General features: G+C 39.5%; 5 protein-coding genes across 6 annotated transcripts; all 5 read left to right on the forward strand.

The window, feature by feature from the left end:
- Window positions 1-2,442: 2,442 nt before the first annotated feature.
- On the forward strand, window positions 2,443-9,006 carry LOC120013906 (bZIP transcription factor TGA10-like). Of its 2 annotated transcripts, XM_038865881.1 has the most exons (11): window positions 2,445-2,856; window positions 3,035-3,147; window positions 3,565-3,641; window positions 3,728-3,862; window positions 3,950-4,018; window positions 4,139-4,198; window positions 4,334-4,411; window positions 4,504-4,576; window positions 4,723-4,994; window positions 5,960-6,199; window positions 8,661-9,006. In XM_038865881.1, exons 1-11 carry the CDS (start codon window positions 2,630-2,632, stop codon window positions 8,802-8,804), a joined length of 1,488 nt encoding a protein of 495 aa, XP_038721809.1. In that variant the 5' UTR covers window positions 2,445-2,629; the 3' UTR covers window positions 8,805-9,006. The 2 variants fall into 2 exon arrangements, with proteins under 2 accessions (XP_038721810.1, XP_038721809.1); XM_038865882.1 differs by lacking the exon at window positions 3,950-4,018 and having other exon boundaries at window positions 2,443-2,856; window positions 8,661-8,804.
- An 863-nt stretch (window positions 9,007-9,869) lies between these two features.
- On the forward strand, window positions 9,870-12,213 carry LOC120012400 (3,9-dihydroxypterocarpan 6A-monooxygenase-like). The gene is made up of 2 exons (XM_038863814.1): window positions 9,870-11,041; window positions 11,151-12,213. The coding sequence occupies exons 1-2, from the start codon at window positions 10,136-10,138 to the stop codon at window positions 11,778-11,780; spliced, it is 1,536 nt and encodes a 511-aa protein (XP_038719742.1). The 5' UTR covers window positions 9,870-10,135; the 3' UTR covers window positions 11,781-12,213.
- Window positions 12,214-13,910: 1,697 nt separating this feature from the next.
- On the forward strand, window positions 13,911-16,553 carry LOC120012044 (cytochrome P450 93A2-like). The gene is made up of 3 exons (XM_038863280.1): window positions 13,911-14,050; window positions 15,074-15,413; window positions 15,599-16,553. Exons 2-3 carry the CDS (start codon window positions 15,075-15,077, stop codon window positions 16,226-16,228), a joined length of 969 nt encoding a protein of 322 aa, XP_038719208.1. The 5' UTR covers window positions 13,911-14,050; window position 15,074; the 3' UTR covers window positions 16,229-16,553.
- On the forward strand, window positions 16,344-18,369 carry LOC120011776 (cytochrome P450 93A2-like). The gene is made up of 4 exons (XM_038862894.1): window positions 16,344-16,378; window positions 16,492-16,579; window positions 16,934-17,065; window positions 17,947-18,369. Exons 1-4 carry the CDS (start codon window positions 16,344-16,346, stop codon window positions 18,367-18,369), a joined length of 678 nt encoding a protein of 225 aa, XP_038718822.1.
- Window positions 18,370-18,822: 453 nt separating this feature from the next.
- LOC120012086 (3,9-dihydroxypterocarpan 6A-monooxygenase-like) lies at window positions 18,823-20,887 on the forward strand. The gene is made up of 2 exons (XM_038863342.1): window positions 18,823-19,803; window positions 20,174-20,887. The coding sequence occupies exons 1-2, from the start codon at window positions 18,889-18,891 to the stop codon at window positions 20,801-20,803; spliced, it is 1,545 nt and encodes a 514-aa protein (XP_038719270.1). The 5' UTR covers window positions 18,823-18,888; the 3' UTR covers window positions 20,804-20,887.
- The last annotated feature ends 762 nt before the right edge of the window (window positions 20,888-21,649 follow it).

Below are 21,649 nucleotides of genomic sequence, written 5' to 3' on the forward strand. Positions count from 1 at the left end.
TTAGGGGATGGTATTCGATTTTTTTTTCTTCTGATTCCTAGGCGACAATTTTCTCATCATGATATGGAAGAAAGTCTGATATGAGGTCCTTTGTTTAGCCTGATTTGTTTATCCATCTATAATATTGAAGTCCCTCTAAATTTTTTTTTTTTTTTTGTCTTGGAACCAATCATCGACCATCATTGTCAAAAAAAGTCTTTCTCAAACAGTTTGGTTTGGCTCCATGTAGCTATCGGAGGAATTGATTTGAATGATTAAATCCACCTCTTGAATTCTGCTTGCCATTCACTCATTTTTCTTCTTCTTTCTTGCTATATCCCGTTGATTTTCTGGTTACAATTGGATGTGTATGTCGGGGTCAGGTGGGTGTTGAACAGTGCGTTGTTTCTGAGAATCCTTGGTTGCAGTTTGAGGATTAGGCTCAGGGAAGGTGACCACTGCTCTTTTTCTTACTGGATTGTAACAGATCTCTGATGAGTGGGTCTGCGGGTCAACTGGTTTGTGTAGAGATTGGTGATGATTGTAGTACCGCTGGTGTTTACAAACTGATTGGTAGACGTCCCACTTCGCTCTGTAAAATCTAGTTTGTTGGAACCAAGACAGTCTCATCCCCAACAAAACAATGACGTTGGAAGTATAAATGCATTGTACAAACAAACGAGTAAGTTCAGAAATCGTCAAAAAAAATAAAGAGAAATGGGATGGGGGGTGGAGAAAGAGGGTAGTTTAGGATATTAAATATTGTGTGATTAACATATAGGAAAGGATAATTTAGGAAGATCAATATGTGTATTACAAAAAATATGTATTGTATTAAGTAAGTGTGTGCAATGAGTCGAAATTCGTGTGCGAATAACTGCTCCCTTAGAGCAAATGCAATGGGTTATTGTAATGAAAATTTTAGCACTTGACAATTTTACCCCTATACTCGGTAACAGCTGCATTCTGGATGACCACACTCGGTCGTTTGTTTCTTGTTAGTCTCTAGGGCTTATCAGTAATTTGGGTTAATTTATTCGGAAGAGTTATACAAAATGTTAGGAATCCTAGTCATCCAAGTAATTCATCTTGTACGTTGATTAATGTAAGTGTAAGGGTTCACAAAACCTTATGATTAAACTAGAGAGTGACTTATCAGTCATTGGGATGACTAGGATCTCCTTTATTGGAATCCCTATCACTTATGAGGAGCTATTTTCAAATATTGAAAATGAGAATTAAATAGGCCAGACCATCAATAAAATTATTGTCAAGTTAAATAGGCCATATTAAAAAAAATTGAATCGAGCTAGCAAATTAAAGCTTTGAAAAACTTGAGTGGAGAGCCTTTGAGTTGGGCTATGCTTGGAAGGAGGGTTAGGAGAGGTATGATGTGGAGGAGTTAAGGAGATTTGGATTTTTTAGTTGGAGCCTTTGTTTGGGTGGAGGTGGGTTGAGAGTGGTTTTAATTATTTGTAGTTGTATAAACTTACCATTGATTAATTGATACTAACTTAATTATGCTTGTAATGGTAAAATTGTAAAATTAGAACATTATCCTAATGAACTCCTCCCAACTCTTTATTTTAGGAGATTGAATTTTTTTTGTGTTAAATGGGGTTGAGAGGGTTCCCGAACATCTCCCAACTCACCCCAAAGTTGTTTGGCACCCCGACAGGCCAACCCCTCCAAACCCTTCTACTCCCCTCCTTTTTTCGGTAATTAACCGAGAACAACATCATATAAGTTTACCATTTTGATATCAGATATGGACTTAAACTTGGACCGTCAAGGCCGCGCATGCATAACTTTCCCATTTGACAATAAGATAAATTGGGTTAAAATCTAACGAGTGGCCACAAAAGTACTATTTTTAGTGAGAATCGAACTCAAAACCTTCTGCCCCATAAAAATTCATCAACTAGCCTATATCACCCAATTGCATGGATACCCTCTGCAACTCCTTCCGAGCACAACCTAAAATAAATACGCGCTTATAGTATGGTGTTCATGCGAAATTTCGTTGCTTTAAAAAAACGACTAGAAGAAGAGACTTTCCTGGACGGAGAAAAAAAAACACGTAAAAGTAAAATCTTGCATAAAATGTCAAAGAGAGGACAGTAAACCTAGACGTGAAGGTGCTTTTAGTAATTTCATCAATTTTAGGACTCAGAAACTTCCACGAGGAAGCCAAAAAGCGGTTTCAATGGAAAATCCAAAAGCGGTTTTCATACTGTCTTGGCTTGCATTTTTATTATTATTATCATTTTTCATGGATCCGATAGTGACCGCCTCATCTGAAAATTAGGTTTTTACAAAAAAGTCAGTGTTATATTTTCTATATATATATATATATATATATATATATATATATATATATATATATATATCTATATCTATATATATATGTAGAGAGAGAAAGACTGAGGGAGAAACAAAGTAAAAGGGCAATTGTCTACAATTTGTACGTATGTATTCAATTCCATCCTCCTTTTTTCTCCTCCCTCTCTCTCTCTCTTGTTCGCTATATCATCAAACCCCTCCCTCTTTTCAATTATAACCGACTTTCTCTTTCTCTTTCTCTCTCCATAGGTTGTCTTGAATCGAAGATGGAGGTATAGAAATATGATCCTAGCTGTTCTGCTGTGTCATGGGTTTCTCAATAGGTGCAGAGCAGGAAACTAAGCTCATCGGCAGTTTCATGGCGGCTACTCATAATAAAACGGCTGCGATTCACACAAGTCATCAACTGCTCGATCATCATCATCATCATCATCATCATCAACTGCAGGAGGAATTACAAGATCATGATCAACAGATTTCCTATCAAATGATGCAATCATCGCCGTCGAACTCCATCGACCCAGGAAACTTCATGTAATTCTGGCTACCAAAAGCAAATTAAGAGCTTAAAAATTTCAACAGTTGCTATCTTCGTGCGTCCAACTCATTCGTTGGAATAATTGAGATATCAACTGTTTGGATTTTTATCATTTTCTTAATCATTATGATTTTTTGTTTTTCATTTTGTGAATATTTGTGGTGTGAGGTGCAGAAGCAAAGAGAGTGCTGGAACATATGATTTGGGAGAATTGGATCAAGCGCTTTTTCTCTACCTGGATGGCCAACAAGACCACTCCACTACTACTTCTGCCCAAGACCAGAGACGTAAGCGTCCCCACTCTTTCTCTCTATCTGAAAAGAAGTGGAATCTCGGAGATTTATTTTTTTGTGATAACTACGTACAACTTAGCAGTCGGTATAACTTGGATATCAACTGATGAGATCTTTATCATTTTCGCATGACAAAAGCATGTTCAACAGATTATATCTGCAGACTGACAACTTTCTGCTTTGACTAGATCCTTTAGAAAAATTTTAAGAAATTCATTAAAGGAAAAATGGTTTTTCTGTCTGAATTTGTTGGTTCTTGTGTTTCTTGTTGTTTAGAGATTGGACCAAGACATGTAACAAACCCAGTAGTACAATTAAGTACTAGTGACCAGATTCCTCTCACTTTATTCATTCATATATGCCTCACACGTACATCTCTCTTGTGCCTTGTCTGATATCTCTTATTTGCAGAGAATTCTGGAATGAGACCTCTGACTTTGAACATTTTCCCCTCTCAACCTATGCACGTTGAACCACCTTCCACCAAGGTAGGTATATATATGTGTGTGTTAATTTGAAAGATTAGTTTTATAATTAAAATTTATGACTTGGGTTGTTAATTTGTATTTGGTAGGGTACTGGATTAGTTCCTCCAGCGGCAACAACTGGTGGTTCCAAGAGAGCATCAGAGCCGTCCATGAACGCTAGAAATGATCATCGTCATGCCACATCTGGAGCTGCTCATGAAGCACCTAGATCTGCAGCCAAGGTATTTATTTAATTAAACATAAGAGAAAAATCAATAGGTCTTCCTCTCTGAAACCTTTGGTTCTTTTTAATGTCATGGTGGTGGCAGCGTGAAGGGAACCGGAAAGGTCCTACGTCGAGTTCAGAGCAGGAAGGACCCAAAACACCAGACCCTAAGGTCACTTATTAATAGTTAATTGGGTTCTCTTAAATCTTCAAATTTTGCAACTTTTTCATGCTTTGACTATAAGAATTTTGTATGGTTTGTTTAGTTTTCATGATTATAATTTCTTTGTAGACATTAAGAAGGCTTGCTCAGAATAGAGAGGCAGCAAGAAAAAGCCGGCTCAGGAAGAAGGTCAATCCACACCAAAACCTAATCATTTATTTCTTTACAATGAACAGTTTTATATACACATAAATACATACATACATATATATATATATATATATGTATATATGACTAATTAAGGAGGAGTTTATGTTATTACAGGCTTATGTTCAACAACTAGAGTCAAGTAGGATTAAACTTACCCAACTAGAGCAGGAGCTACAAAGAGCCAGATCTCAAGTGAGATATTCATTTTTTGTACATGTGATTATTAATTTCAGCTTCTTTTATCAAATTAATATTTGTTCTTTCTTTGTAAATTTCTTCATTAGGGGATGTTTTTTGGTGGAGCACTAATGGGAGGAGACCAAGGACTTCCTGCTGGCATGAACAATATTAGCTCAGGTTCACATATACATACATACATACACACACACATACATATATATATATATAGCTACCTAATCCAATAATTTCTCACTTTTTATCCTCTTATTTTTGATTTTGTTGAAGAAAATAAATAAATTATTATGTTTTTTTCTTTTGTGTAGATGCTGCCGTATTTGACATAGAGTACGGGAGATGGGTGGAGGAGCACCACCGTCTCACGTGCGAGTTACGTGCAGCAGTACAAGAACATCTACCGGAGAACGAGCTCCGGCTGTTTGTGGACAATGTGTTAGCACACTATGACGAGGTTATGAACCTTAAATCCATGGTTGCCAAAACTGATATCTTTCATTTGGTTTCCGGCACCTGGAAGACTCCCGCCGAGCGTTGCTTCCTTTGGTTGGGTGGATTCCGGCCATCGGAGCTTATCAAGGTACCTTTATTCTGGCTCCATAAGGGCCAAAACCCCATAATCCCATAATCCCCTAATTTTTCAATATTTAATATATCATCTATAGTGAATATTCATTTGTTAACACAATTTTTTATCTTGTCATCAAAACAAAACAAACCAAGATATCACATATATTTTTGAGAAGAAAATGACAAAAGAGTTAGGTCTAGCTAACCCTACAATTATATTATTGTCTCTATATATAGAACAGTTTTACAAATCCCAGTATTTTTTATTCCGGCTATTCCAAATGCGTGTTGAGATGGATGTACACGATTTCACATAAACCATGTGAGACCCATGATTTTACATAGATCATGTGCGTCAATCTCAACATTCGAAATAGCTGAGACAAAAAAAAACTAGAATCTTTACCATTTTCAATATATGTATGAGACATATATAGTAGATGTATAGCAATTAAGTCAAACATTTTTCACTAATGAAATTAATGAGAGTTTTAATAATTGGGAGAGTGTAAGTAAACACTAAACATGCATACGTATATAGTTTTGTGAGCGTGCATGTAAAAGTGGTAAAAACTAATTGATTTTCACCAAGTACATGGTTCAAGAGTAATATAAGTAAATGATGAGATATTATTACATAGTGCACGAGATACAAGTACACACAGGAAGTTATCATTATTGCATGGATGAACTTGTCGGTGGACCAGGTAGAGTCGATATATATGTAGATATGTAACATAAATGTTGAAATATCAATGAATGAGGAAAGGCATCGATCGTGAAGGGTTTTCCACTAAAAGGGATAGTTAGGTTTCATCCTATAAAGCCATGTTTGTTACTTACACTTGTAGAAAAAGATTCAACTGCACGACTCCAATGAAAACAAAGTTTTTGTTCTTAGTTTCATCTCTTCCTTTGGCTTCTAGTATATCAATTTGATTGGCTAATTAATTTGTGTTTTTGTACATTGGTCAGATAATACTGAATCAAATAGAGCCATTAACGGAGCAACAAATAATGGGTATATGTGGATTGCAACAATCAACACAGGAAGGTGAGGAAGCACTCTCACAAGGGCTTCAAGCACTAAATCAATCTCTCTCCGACACCATTACTTCTGATTCATTGAGTTGTTCTCCTAACATGGCAAACTACATGGGACAGATGGCTATCGCCATGAACAAGCTTTCTACACTAGAAGGTTTTGTTAGACAGGTACGTACGTCCGATCGATCGATATATATATATAATTAATAATATTCGTATTGTTCTTGCTAGCTCTAGGTCTCTGGGTATCTCAATTCATGCATAGAAACATTTTTCTTTCTTAGGGTACGTGAAGGTCTTATTACTTTCGCTTATGTATGCATGTGTGGGGGTCTACATGGAAATGATCAGTGTGGCCCCCCAATGGGGAACCAGAATCTGGTCCTGTTTTGGTATATATATATACAACTTTGCTACTCGTCCCAGCAACTAGGATCGCAGTTGTTAAGGTGTATGAAGGAGATTAAAAATGCAAATGGGGCCCATCACTTGCACTTTTAATCTCCTTCATACACCTCAACAACTGGGATCACTGGGATCCTAATTGCTGGGACAAATAGCTTTTTCGATATATATATGAGCCGTTCTCGTCTACGGACGCCCTTATAGGAGAATATTTATGGACCGCACACACGACACAATTTTCTCTCCTTTTTCCGTCCCCTCTCGTTCCGGCCAGCCATGGTTTCCGATTGCTAACCCACCAAATTGAAGCTCTCAAAGCCTCAGACCACCATGATCATCACCCCATAAACTTTGATAACCGATATTCCATATTCCATCCATAATCAAGCTCCAGAAAGATGCAGACCATTGCGATGAAGAGTGACCTAGATCCAATCACCTGAGCCGTTGTCGTCGGTCACCACCATCACCAAAATGTTCTTTGGGGTGTGCTCAAACTAACCCATCCCTTTCCCGGACAGAGAAACTGTTCGAAATAGAGACGAGGAAGGAGAGAGACGAGAAGGGGAGAGAAGTGAAAATGTCTTTCATATTAACAGTTGGTTAGAATCAATGGTTGAGACGTCCATAAATAATAATGTTTATGGACGTCTGTACCTGATAATTTTCGTGTGTGAAAACATAGACTAAATTCACATGTAAATTAATGCAACTTAGAGTCTTAAGACTTATAGTTGGCATGGAAAATTACATTGGAATTATGAGGCAGACTTAAGAGCTAAGACACACAACATCACGTGTGGTCTTCGTAAACGTGACATAATATATATATATATATATATATATAGCACTTATTTCTGGCCCCCACATATACTAAAATTCCACATCAACAAACAAATATCTGAGAAGCCCATATGTCCATGATGTCACGGTCATAACCGTTTGACTAAAGACATTTTGTTCATATTTATAGTCACGAGGATCAAAGTAGGAAAGCCTTTGCATTATTTTCTATGCGAAGAAAAGCTTTTTCCAAAATTTCTCAGCTGGGAAATATATATTGTTTGGCAAGATTGTTTTGACAATATAGAATTAATATTAATTGGTGATGTTCTAGTAGCTATTCATAGTTGCTAAGGTTTTTCCTTGCATGTTTAGTTCACGCGGGAAATGCAATGAATGGTTACAACAATGTAATTTAGTGTGTCAATATATAAGTGTGTATATATGATCAGGAATTCTCAAAAAGATTTAAAATAAGGATTTGTGTTTTCATCATTGATTTTAAAACACGTGAAACTTAAGACAATGGACCCTACTTGTTATATAATTCATCCACTTTCTTAACCAATGGTCTTTATTTTAGACCTTTATATAAGAATTCATGTATATATGAGAAATCCTCTATAATAACATGATAGAGCTGATGTCGAAAGTGATCTGAGGATTTTGGGTAAGGTGGGGCCAAAGATTAGATTGTTGAGTTGATGGATTTGAAAACCAGACTTAGAGATAGAGATTAACTGGTTTACATAGTTTCAATCATTTTAAATATTTGTATAGAGACTAAGAAAGTCAAGTGGAATTCTCTAATCAAAAACATCAACCAACCATGAACCATAGGAAATTAGGAAGTCATGGCACACCATGACATTTATCACCTGATTACTTTCTTATTCGATAATATTGCCGCCATTAGTTGACTTATGGTTCCTTAATTTAGCTTCCTTTTTGATATAATTTAGTTGACTTATGGTTCTTATTGGCGCGCGCATGGAGGAGTGCTAGAATGAAAATGTCCCCACATCGTTTGTAGAGTACAAAGTGATATGGTTTATAAGTCATGCTCAACATTTCAACACTTGAGGCTCCTTTTAAAGGATAAATTCGGGTGGATCTTAGATCCAAAACGAACAATACCTTAAGTGAATTGAGTCCAACCTCTCTCTCACCTCCATCTTCTACTTTTCATATCCTTCAAATTATAACATTATAGATGGCACACTCACAATTTTATAGCATTGTGCTTGATTATTTAATTCGCCTACGCCGGCCTTTTACAAATGTGTGCTTATTTTTCATAACCTAAACCGTTTGAAATTCTTAATTCTCACTAGAAACATCACCTAATCTTTGAATTTTTTCTTCATATTTCTAGCTATCACTAGAAAAATCATATTAATATAACAATTATGATGTGTTGAGACACTTGCATGCATTACAGGCAGATAATCTGAGGCATCAGACCATTCACCGGCTGCATCAACTTCTGACGACGCGTCAAGCCGCACGGTGTTTGCTGGCGATCGCCGAGTACTGCCACCGACTTCGAGCCCTCAGCTCTCTCTGGTTGTCTCGCCCAAGATGATAACAATGATAGAAATCAAACAATAATTACTGAAACCTAGCTAGCTAGATTTTGCTCTCTACGTACAGTGCCCTTCAAACTATTATCGTGTACTTTCTCTTTGATTAATCAATTCTCTCTCTTTCTTAGGCACACGGATGTATAGACTATAGATAGACAAATTACAGTTTTAAATTGGAATCACTCAGAAAATTCCCCCCCCCCCCCTTTTCTTTCTCTTCTCTTGTTTTTACAAATTCAAAAGGAGTACTGATTTTGCAGCTATTTCTGACCAAGAAGATGAGGAGGAGGAAGAGGAAGAGTTGAATTTTCAGTGTTTTGTTGAGAATAGAGACAAAAGAAAAGTTGCTGTTGGTTGTACGAGAGAAAAGAGAACCCAGGTGTTGAAATTTAGACGTCCATTTGGCTTTTGGATGTTGCCGCATGCATATGTCTTTTTAGCTCGTGGCCTAACATGGAATTCATCCAATAACGATACGTTTAGTATCTTAATTATCCCAACTATTGAGTTATATACATATGATTTTTTTGTTTATCATATGTAACATGTAGATCTCACGAATTCACTTAAATCTTATACGTCCTGCTCAAGAGTTGAGATATTTATCATTTTCCATTCTTGAAACTGATTGACTACACGTGCTTGGACTCAAATATCTTGAACTCAAGGCCCAATAAGAGTGTGAGGAACAACTGGGCCCTACTAAAAAACGAATCCGACTCCTAATTGAGCACTCCCCACTCTGCTAGTAAGTTAAGGCCCAATTATTATCAATACTGGGCTTAGGCGCTCAGCGAAGAAATTATACCAACAGTTAGGCCAGGCCCAGCGTAAACGAAACTTTTTGTTGGCAATGGCATCATAGTGCTTGGAAGTTGGAAGGAATAAGAAAGAGCTTCTGGGCCGAACAAACGACAAGGCCAATCTATGCTGTTGGCCCATGAGCACATTATAAGGCCGAACGAAAAGCTGGGTTCCCGCGTGACAACGGGGAAGAAGTGTTAAGTGCGTAATATAATGAGTGTATTCATTAGATCTTAAGTAGGTAAGTAGGGGCGGGCTAATCAACAAGCACTCTTTTTAGTTTTTACTAGGTTATTAAACGGTGTCTGTTAATAGGGACAGGATTTTGAAACGATGGATCCAATCATGGCTGGCTCCATTTACAAAGTGTATATTCATTCCCTATGGCATTATCGTTTGATTGAAGGGCGAGATTCTGCCATCTAAAAAACAGCTAGCAGATATCTGTCTATATAATAAGCAAGATTGGAGCTCATCACTAACAAAACAAAAACCCAAGAAATCGAGAATCTTGGCTACAATTAACATGTTCTCTTACCTTTTCTTCTTCCTTTGCCTCATCACTGCTGTGTTAGTCCACTTCTTCATCAATTCCTTCTTCAGAAGGCGGAATGGAGTTGAATTTGATGAGCCGCCAAGCCCACCGGCCCTGCCCTTCATAGGCCATCTCCATCTAATGGGTCCGGTCGCCATTAAATCTTTCCAATCCTTAGCCTGCCGTTACGGCCCACTCTTGAAGATCCGCCTCGGCGCATCAAAATTTGTTCTTGCCTCTAATGCTGCTGTCGCTAAAGAAATCTTCAGGACACATGAGCTCTGTTTCTTATCCAAACCTGAATTTGGCCTCTCTAAGTATTTTATTTACAGAGGATCACAATTTATAATGTCACCTTATAATGATTATTGGCGTTTCATGAAGAAATTATGCATGACTAGTCTCCTCGGAGCTCCACAACTCGACAAGTTTGTGGGTGTGAGAGAGGAAGAGAGGATTAAGCTTGTAAAGTCGGTGATGAAGTGTTGTAGAGAAGGGAGGCCATGTGATTTGCGTAGTGAACTAACGACTTTAACGAACGATAGTTTTTGTAGGATGGCAATGAGCACAAGGTGTTCGGAGAAAGTCCATGAGACTGAGGAGGTTAAAGAAATTGTCCATATATGTGTAACGCTTGCAGGAAAAGCAAGTCTTGGAGATGTTTTGGGTCCTCTCAAGGTGTTTGATTTCTCTGGTACTGCGAAGAAGCTTTGGGGAGCTGAAGCTCTGAATAAGTATGATCGGCTGGTGGAGAGAATCATCAAGGAACATGAAGATAAGGCTAAAAGGGGGTTTCAAGAAGACAAGAAAGATTTGCTGGACATTTTGCTGGAGACATATGCAGACCCAACAGCAGAAGTAAAGTTATCCAAAAAGGACATCAAATCTTTCTTGCTTGTAAGTCACCAATTCGATCTTTTGTGAATCTTTGAACATGAAATGCCTTGATTTCGAATAAACGAAGAAATTGTTCTGTTAATACTTCCAATGCTAATCCATCATACAGGATCTGTTCGTTTCCGCGACTGACACAGCAGCAGCAGCAATGCAATGGGCCATGGGAGAGCTCATCAACAACCCAGAGGCGTTCAAGAAGCTTAGAGATGAGATCAACACAGTCGTAGGACCAAACAGGCTAGTAAAAGAATCGGACGTCCAAAACCTTCCTTACCTCCAAGCAGTCATAAAAGAAACTTTAAGACTTTATCCATCAGCACCGTTGATCATAAGAGAATGCACAGAAGATTGTAGAGTGAATGGCTTCGTGGTCAAGGCTAAGACTCGGATGGTTATCAATGTTTTTGCTCTAATGAGAGACCCGGAGTCTTATACCAATCCGGATGAGTTCATTCCAGAGCGATTCCTGGAGAGCTCAGATGAGAAAATTGGAGAGCATCAAATGGAATTCAAGAGTCAGAACTTTCGGTATCTGCCGTTTGGGAGTGGAAGGAGAGGATGTCCCGGTGCATCACTAGCGATGCTAGTCATGCATGCTGCGGTTGGATCCTTGGTTCAATGTTTTGATTGGAGGGTCAAGGATGGAGACAAGGTTGATTTAAGCATGGGATCAGGATTTGTAGCAGGAATGGCTCGACCCCTTGTGTGTTATCCCATTGAGCATTTCAATCCATTCTGATTAAAGTTCTGCCATGAAAGGTCTAATAATGAAGTATAGTTTGTTAGCCAATTGAGCTTTGGCTACGAAAGAAATGATCATGGAGATGAAGAATAGAAACAATAGTATGCAACATCAACAAGGAGATCCATGAAATAATTGTTGTTTTAGAGGCTTTGAACTCTTACAAGTGGTACTAGGATTTTCGGGTACTACTTAGTACTTGGGGATGGGAAACCAATGTATACACTGCAGCAACCAATACAAATAAGTAGATGCCAAACTCAACAAGCCAGATTTATTGTTAGGAAACAATGTATGAGACTTGGCAGCTAGTGACTGATGATGATTGGATTGATATACTAATCCTCCTCCAATCAATCATTCATGGCTCCATGTAATTTGCATTTTTATTTTCTATCACAAGATCCCATCTCTAATAATGCATGTAAATGTGTAATAAACAATGAATCATTCGCTGAGATGATGAACTTGATTACGATAACTCTAGCGCAAGCGGGAGGTCGTGAATTCAAGTCTTATGTGTGTTTTCATTTATCGCAATTTGCGAGATGGATCATTGCTTAGCCCAGTATATGCAAATGTAATTCTGCCTTATCTTTTCACATACGGCCTCAGCCCAGATTTCATTTGGTACATAGGGATTGTCAGATCTTCCATATGGCAAGGAATTTACCAGCCAGTTGTCCGGTGGACAGCTAAGTGGATTCCACGGCACCAAAAAAATAGAAATACGTAATGGTTTAGTAGAATAAACAATAGAATCGAGAACCACGAGTAGCTCAAAATGACACTCATGTGTATGGTATCTCATAGAGGTCTCGAGTTCGAGCTTCCCCATAGAATTGAGAACCACGAGTAGCTCAAATAACACTCATGTGTGTGGTATCTCATAGAAGTCTCGACTCTCGAGTTCGAGCTTCTTCATCCCCTTCCTTTGTATTAAAAAGAAATGAAAAGAATAAACAGTAGATTCAGTAGATTCAAATCAAATTTGAAGATACTCTGATATCTATAAATATAACTATATAAGTACAGAAAAACCTATAATCCAAGAAATTAAGAATCTAATCTACCATGAGTCCATGACTACAAATACTTTTAATGATAACATGTAATTATATTACCTAATCTTCTCCATATGGTTCATCATTGCTTTGTTAGTCCATTTCTTTATCAAAACCTTCCTTAAAACTAGCGACGTCATTTGGGTCGAGGGCCCGTGAACCTGGCCCGGCACGAGCCATGATTTTACTCAATGGGCTGTACTTAGGCCAACTTGGGTCTCCTATTAAATTTTTTTTAAAAAGGTTGGCCCAGCCTGCTTATCCCGGCCTTTGTGCACTTAGCGGGTCGGGTCTCGTATTTCCACGGTCGCAGGCCAGCCCAGCCTACGAAACAGGTAAGGCTCTTGTGGGCCGTTCCGGGCACGACCCACTTTACACCTCTACCCAGTACCCACAACCAGGTTGATGAGCCACGAAGCCCACCAGCCGTTCCCATCATAGGTCATCTCCATCTAATGGGCTCAGCCTTGCCCAAGTCGTTCCAAAATCTGGCCCAACACTACGTCCCACTCATGAAGATCCGTCTCAGGGCATCAACGTGTGTTGTTGTCGTCTCTAATGCTGCAGCTGCTAAAGAAATCTTCAAGACACAAGCTTAATTTCTCCTCCAGATCTGAATTTCTCTCCTTTGAGCACTTCATCTACAGAGGATCTTGATTCGTGACCGCACAATACGGTGATTAATGGTGTTTCATGAAAAAATTGTGCATGACTATGCTCTGTGCCACAACTCGACAAGTTCACCCACTTTCGACGGGAAGAGAAGATCAAGCTTGTAGATTCGATGATGAAGAGTTGTAGAGAAGGGAGACCATGTGATTTTGAGTAGTGAAGTGACGATTTGGACGAACAATACTATTCAAAGAATGGCAATGAGCACAAGGTGTTCGGGGAAATGCGATGGGGCTCAGGATGAGATTAAGGAATGAGACTACACATGTTTCATGGTTGCAGGGAAATTGAGTCTAGGAGATGTGTTGGGTCCTCTCAAGATGTTTGATTTCTCTAGTACTGGGAAGAAGCTTGTGGGGGCTCTGACAAAGTATGATCAGTTTGTGAAGAGAATCATGAAGGAACATGAAGACAAGGCTACTAAGGGTTTTCAAGAAGAGAAAAAGATTATTGCTTGAGACTTCTCGAGACCCAATAGCCGAATTGAAGCTATCTAGAAAGGACATCAAATCTGTCTTGCAATCTTTTGAGGTGAGTTTGTGTTTTTTGGTTTTGGATAAATCGCCTGGTACTTAGATTGTCTTATCATTCCAAGTACCTTAGTTAATATGCATATACAATTTTCAAAATATACATAAAGATGTTCAAGATAGAGACATGATTTTGAAATGGTCGATTCAATCATGCCCGGCTCCATTTACTAAGTATATATATTCATTTTTATGGCATCATCGTGAAGCATAATTGAAGGGTGATTCAATCATGCCCGGCTCCATTTACCAAGTATATATTCATTTTTATGGCATTATCGTAAAGCATAATTGAGGGGTATTCTCCCATCTAAAACTTGCAGATGTTGTATTCAAGTACGACAGAAACTATATACCAATTCGGCAGTCTCTATGTCTATATAAGCAAGTTTCAAGTTCATCAGTCATCACTAACAAAACAGAAACCCAAGAAATTAAGAATCTTGGCAACTATGGCTACAAGTACAACTAATGATAGCATCTTTTCCTACCTTTTCTTCTTCCTATGCTTTATCAGTGTTGTGTTAGCTCACTTCTTCTTTAGAAGGCGGAACCGAGTTGATGAGCTACCAAGCCCACCGGCCCTGCCCTTCATAGGCCATCTCCATCTAATGGGACAGGTCCCCGCCATATCGTTCCAATCCCTAGCCCGCCGTTATGGCCCACTCTTGAACATCCGTCTCGGCAAATCAACCAGTGCTGTTGTCTCTAATGCTGCTGTCGCTAAAGAAATTTTTAAGACACATGAGCTCAGTTTCTTATCCAAACCTGATTCTGGCCACTCTCAGTATTTTATTTACAAAGGATCACAATTTATAATGGCACCTTATGGTGATTATTGGCGTTTCATGAAGAAATTATGCATGACTAGGCTCCTCGGAGTCCCGCAACTCGACAAGTTTGTGGGTGTGAGAGAGGAAGAGAAGATCAAGCTTGTAGATTCGGTGATGAAGTGTTGTAGAGAAGAAAAGCCATGTGATTTGCGTAGTGAACTAACGACTTTAACGAACAATATTTTTTGTAGGATGGCACTGAGCACGACATGTTCGGAGAAAGTCAATGAGGCTGAGGAGGTTAGAGAAATTGTCCATAAATGTATGACGCTTGCAGGGAGATTATTGACATATGGAGATGTTTTGGGTCCTCTCAAGGTGTTTGATTTCACTGGTACTACGAAGAAGCTTTTTGGAGCTCTGAATAAGTATGATCAGCTGGTGGAGAGAATCATCAAGGAACATGAAGATAAGGCTAAAAAGGGGTTTCAAGAAGACAGGAAAGATTTGCTGGACATTTTGCTGGAGACGTATGCAGACCCAACAGCTGAAGTAAAGTTATCCAGAAAGAACATCAAATCTTTCTTGCTTGTAAGTCACCAATTCAATCTTTTTCGTTTTTTTATTATGCATGTCTATATACATGTGTGTGTGTGTGTGTGTGTTTGTGATACTGATACACAATGACAATGATAATGTTCTAAAAGGATAACAAGGTAATTCACGAATAAATTGTTCTATTAATACTTCCAATGCTAATTAAATCCACCATACAGGATTTGTTCGTTGCTGCGACTGACACATCATCATCCACAATGCAATGGGCCATGGGAGAGCTCATCAACAACCCAGAAGCGTTCAAGAAGCTTAGAGATGAGATCAACATGATCATAGGACCACACAGGCTAGTAAAAGAATCAGACGTCCAAAACCTTCCTTACCTCCAAGCAGTCATAAAAGAAACTTTAAGACTCCATCCAGCAGTACCGTTACTTCAAAGAGCATGCACCGAAGATTGCAGAGTGAATGGCTTCCTGGTCAAGGCTAAGACTCGGGTGTTGGTTAATGTTTTTGCTCTAATGAGAGACCCTGAATCTTATACCAATCCGGATGAGTTCATGCCAGAGCGATTCCTGGAGGGCTCAGATGAGAAAATTGGAGAGCATCAGATGGAATACAAGGGTCAAAATTTCCGGTATCTGCCATTTGGGAGTGGACGGAGAGGATGTCCTGGATCATCACTAGCGATGCTAATCATGCATGCTGTGGTTGGATCCTTGGTTCAATGTTTTGATTGGAAAGTCAAGGAAGGAGACAATATTGATTTAAGCATAGGATCAGGATTTTCAGCAGAAATGGCTAGACCCCTTGTGTGTTACCCCAGTGAGCATGAATATCCTAAATAAATTCAAGCGTGAAACCAACATAAATAATTGGGACAAACAACAAATAATCTTAAAAGTATCTTAAAGTGTGCAAGTGTTGGGGCTTGTAAGGCCCTTCCTGTTCTAAGTGTATGTAATGTGCATTGCCAATGCAGTCTACAAGCTGCGTTTGTATGCCAATACTGCTTTTGTTTATGTTTAATTGTTCTTTCTTGGTCAAAGTTCACTTATCAGCTTTGAACAAGTTATATATTTTAATGTTATTAGTATGTGAGGCTTAATAGCCATAGCCATTCGATGTCACAAGTTGATGATGATATGCTCTCTGTTTTGCCTTGTTCAACTATCTGTATCTGTCTTGATCTTTACATGGTGTGTTAGTGTTCTCTTATTGCTTTAACTGCAAGCAAAGGAGCACCTAAACTCTGCAGTAATCCTCAATAATTTACAAAGCCCAACGTAGGATATCAAAACAAGAAACCAGAGAAAAAGAAAGCAAAAGCGATTCCCATAGTAGGGGAGAGAAAAAGAAAGCATAAGCGATTCCCATAGTAGCGGCGAGCGAAATGGATGGCCCAGCAAAGTCCAATTCAAAATGTGGTTACGCACCACATTCTTATTGTCCGCAATCTAATTTTGTTGTTTGGACATGTGATGCCTTGATTTGGAACAAACAAAGAAATTGTTCTATCGATACTTACCATGCTAATTAAATCCATCATACAGGATCTGTTCTTTGCTGCGACAAACACATCGTCATCCACAATGCAATGGGCCTTGGGAGAGCTCATCAACAACCCAGAAGTGTTCAAGAAGCTTAGAGATGAGATCAACGCGGTCGTAGGATCAAACAGGCTAGTAAAAGAATCAGAAATCCAAAACTTTCCTTACTGTAGATACCAAAAATCGTATGGTTTCACTGGGCCACATTATGACAAACCCAAGTCTTGAATGTCCAAATCCACAGGCCCAACTTGCACATTCATGCCCATGCTAAAAGCCCATACGCCACGTTCAAGGCTTTGCCCATTGACAAACGCGTTCACACGGTAGCAAATATTATATGACACCATGGCTAATAATAGCGGCTAACGTCCCTCTCTTATACTTGCTTTACTGTATGACGCGACCACAACGAAGGCGCCCGGGTGCGTAGGTGTCAATCTGGCCCACATCCACTCCCTCTTTGAGAGCATAATCCAATCCAGTTCACACCAACATCTTTGTACCTGACAGATACATATCCCCAGGTATGATCTCTTATCACATAATATCAATTCATTTATGATCGCCTACATTCCTTTCCACATTGTGACCAACACGTGTCAAACTCCCATCTTATCATAGATCTCGACATCCCATCCTACTTTTCGTCCACCAAACCTGACACCTCCGATGTACTTGACTTTTATACGCATATACCCTAATATTTATCAAAAATGACACAAGTGGGTGACAAAGTTCTCGAGGCCCATCTTCATGTTCATATAAATACTCTTCTCCTACCTTGGAGAAAGGGGACGGAAAAAACATAGACAAACACGGACAGATCAAGCCGAACATTACGAACTAGAGACATATACTCTCCGACCCCTCATAGAAAAACTCAGTCATAAACACTTAGACCATCGCCGGTCTTCCATCTCCGATCACCAATGACTTGATCGTTGAAGTCGTATGACCGGCACTCCCATCCGGTCAAAGAGCATTCACGCTTGTACTTGTTATAACGTTTGCAGGATTCAAAGGTACATATGAGCCTTCTGAAGATAAAAGTTGAATATTCAACTATTTTAGAAAATTGCTCCTACACTTACCTCCAAGCAGTCATAAGAGAAACTTTAAGACTCCATACATCAGCACCGTTGATCCTAAGAGAGTGCACTGAAGATTGCAGAGTGAATGGCTTCTTGGTCAAGGCTAAGACTCGGGTTTTGATAAATGTTTTTGCTTTAACGAGAGACCCGAAGTTTTATACCAATCCGGATGAGTTCATGCCAAAGCAATTCTTGGAGAGCTCAGATGAGAAAATTGGAGACCATCGGATGGAAATACAAGGGTCAGAATTTTCGATATCTGGCGTTTGGGAGTGGACGAAGAGGATATCCCGGTGCATCACTAGCGATGCTAGTCATGCATGCTGCGTTTGGATCCTTGGTTGAATGTTTTGATTGGAAGGTCAAAGAGGAGAGGAGGGTGATTTAAGCATGGGATCTGAAAGAGCACGGCTTTAAAACCCATTTTACGAAATTCATGGTGGGTTATATAATATGTCAATTAGATATTGCGATAAATATGAATTTAGGCCTTGTACTTAGGTCGGGGTGTCCACCGGGCCCACCAACCTTTCCCATCATAGGCCCTCTCCATCTAGTGGGCGCAATCTTGCCCAAGTACCTTAGACATAAAGACGCTCAAGATAGACACAGGATTTTGAAATGCTCGATTCAATCATGGCCGGCTCCATTTACTAAGTAATATATTCATTGTTATGGCATTATTGTAAAGCATAATTGAAGTGGGGATTCTCCCATCTAAAACTTGCAGATGTCGTCTTCAACTACGACAGAAACTATATACCAATTTCGGAAATCTCTACGTCTATATAAGCAAGTTTCAAGCTCATCAGTCATCACTATCAAAACAGACAGAAACCCCAAGAAATTAAGAATCTTGGCCCTATGGCTACAGGTACAACTAATGATAGCATCTTTTCCTACCTTTTCTTCTTCGTATGCTTTATCAGTGCTGTGTTAGCTCACTTCTTCTTTAGAAGGCGGAACCGAGTTGATGAGCCACCAAGCCCACCGGCCCTGCCCTTCATAGGTCATCTCCATCTAGTGGGATCGGTCCCCCCAAAATCTTTCCAATCCCTAGCCCGAAGTTACGGCCCACTCTTGAACATCCGTCTCGGCGCATCAACATGTGTTGTTGCCTCTAATGCTGCCATCGCTAAAGAAATCTTCAAGATACATGACCTGAGTTTCTCATCCAGACCTGAATTTGGCTCCTCTGAGTATTTTATTTACAGAGGATCACGATTTGTAATGGCACCTTACGGTGATTATTGGCGTTTCATGAAGAAATTATGCATGACTAGACTCCTCGGAGTGGCACAACTCGACAAGTATGTGGATGTGAGAGAGGAAGAGAAGATCAAGATTGTAGAGTCGGTGGTGAAGTGTTGTAGGGAAGGGAAGCCCTGTGATTTGCGTAGTGGACTAACGACTTTAACGAACAATATTTTTTGTCGGATGGCAATGAGCACAACTGGTTCGGAGAAAGACAATGAGGCCGAGGAGGTTAAAGAAATTGTCAATACATGTTTGACGCTTGGTGGGAAATTGAGTCTTGGAGATGTTTTGGGTCCTCTCAAGGTGTTTGATTTCTCTGGTACTGGGAAGAAGCTTTTGAGAGCTCTGAACAAGTATGATCAGCTTGTGGAGAGAATCATCAAGGAACATGAAGATAAGGCTAAAGAGGGTTTTCAAGATGACAGGAGAGATTTGATGGACATTTTGCTGGAGACGTATGCAGACCCAACAGCTGAAGTAAAGTTATCCAAAAAGGACATCAAATCTTTCTTGCGGTTATGTGTGCACTAAATAGTTGACCAGGTACAACTCGTTTATCGAATTTTTAAATGTTTCAGTTTGGGAATCGAAAGTTGAAAATTGTTCCAATTTATATGCGTCGGCGGACTTTTCACTGTTCGGGGACTCACTGATGTGGCATAAAAAAAATCTGCTCGAACAATGAGGAATCTACTCGAATGGTGAGAAATATGTTCGTATGTGCATATTAGAACAATTTTTAACTATGGATTCCAAGTTGAAATGTTTGAAAATTCATTGACCGAGTTGGACCTAATCAACTCTTTTAGTGACTAAGAATTATATTACTCCGTCTGTTGTTTCAACATGTGATGCATTGATTTTGAACAAACGTTAATACCTCAAATGCTAGGATTTGTTTTTTGCTGCGACTGACACATCATCAGCGGCAATGCAATGGGCCATGGGAGAGCTCATCAACAACCCAGAGGCGTTCAAGAAGCTTAGAGATGAGATACACGCGGTCGTAGGACCAAAGAGGCTAGTAAAAGAATCGGACGTCCAAAACCTTCCATACCTCCAAGCAGTCATAAAAGAAACTTTAAGACTCCATCCATCAGCACCGTTGATCATAAGAGAATGCAGCGAAGATTGTAGAGTGAATGGCTTCATGGTCAACGCTAAGACTCGGGTGTTGATCAAGGTTTTTGCACTAATGAGAGACCCCGAGTGTTATACCGATCCGGATGAGTTTATGCCAGAGCGATTCCTGGAGAGCTCAGATGAGAAAATTGGAGAGCATCAGATGGAATACAAGGGTCAGAATTTTGGGTATCTGCTGTATGGGAGTGGAAGGAGAGGATGTCCCGGTGCATCACTAGCAATGCTAGTCATGCATGCTGCGGTTGGATCCTTGGTTCAATGTTTTGATTGGAAGGTCAAGGATGGAGACAAGGTTGATTTAAGCATAGGATCAGGATTTGCAGCAGAAATGGCTCGACCCCTTGTGTGCTACCCCATTGAGCATTTCAGTCCACTCTGATTAAAGTTCTGCCATGGAAGGTCAAATAATGAAAGTATTATAGTGTGTTACCCCATTGAGCATTTCAATCCATTCTGATTAAACTATATAGGGTTAATTATACTTTTCGTCACCGAAAGATAAACGTCGTGCATTTTTAGCACCGAAAGATTTTTTGTTACAAAATCGTCACTCATTTTTCAAAATGAGACTTTTAAAGTACTCGGGCAGAATTTCGCTGACGTGGCATTAAGTTCGGTCAGGGTTCCATTGACGTGGCATTTAGTTAAAGGTTATTGGTCAAGATATGTTCATGTGGAAAAAAATAAAAATAAATCCTTACATATTGCCACATAAGTCTCCAAAGTCCCCAACATACCCCTCCCCATTTGTCAGCTCCATTGCCTTTTTGCCTGAATCTCTCTCTCACCGTAGCTCTAAGAATACCACCATCGCACTCTTCTTCTTCTACCGATTATTTCCCTGTTAATTTGTACAAATCTGGACTATGAGAGAGAGATTATTTCCCTATTAATGTGTACCTTTTGTTGTACTATTGGGTGTGTATTGTTTGGTCTGCTTCTCTTCATATCCTACACAGATACCATGGCCATCCTACAGGGGAGGTTGGTTTGGTAAATCATTTTGTGGGAGCCAAATATCCAGGTTCAGCCTCGCCTCCACCAAAGCCACGCCTTTCTCACGAGGTCCCCGTAGTCCAAATCTAAGCTTGTTGCATCACTAGCCTCCACCAATGGCTTGGTAAATCGGTTTATGGTTACAGTTTGAGGGGTATGAATGTTAATGGGATTGTGTTGGATAATCAATTTTGTTGAAGTTGTTCGGGAGGTAGCTGAAGGCGCCACC

The sequence above is a fragment of the Tripterygium wilfordii genome, chromosome 13 (assembly GCF_013401445.1).
Source record: "Tripterygium wilfordii isolate XIE 37 chromosome 13, ASM1340144v1, whole genome shotgun sequence".
In the NCBI taxonomy this organism is placed as follows: Eukaryota; Viridiplantae; Streptophyta; class Magnoliopsida; order Celastrales; family Celastraceae; genus Tripterygium; species Tripterygium wilfordii.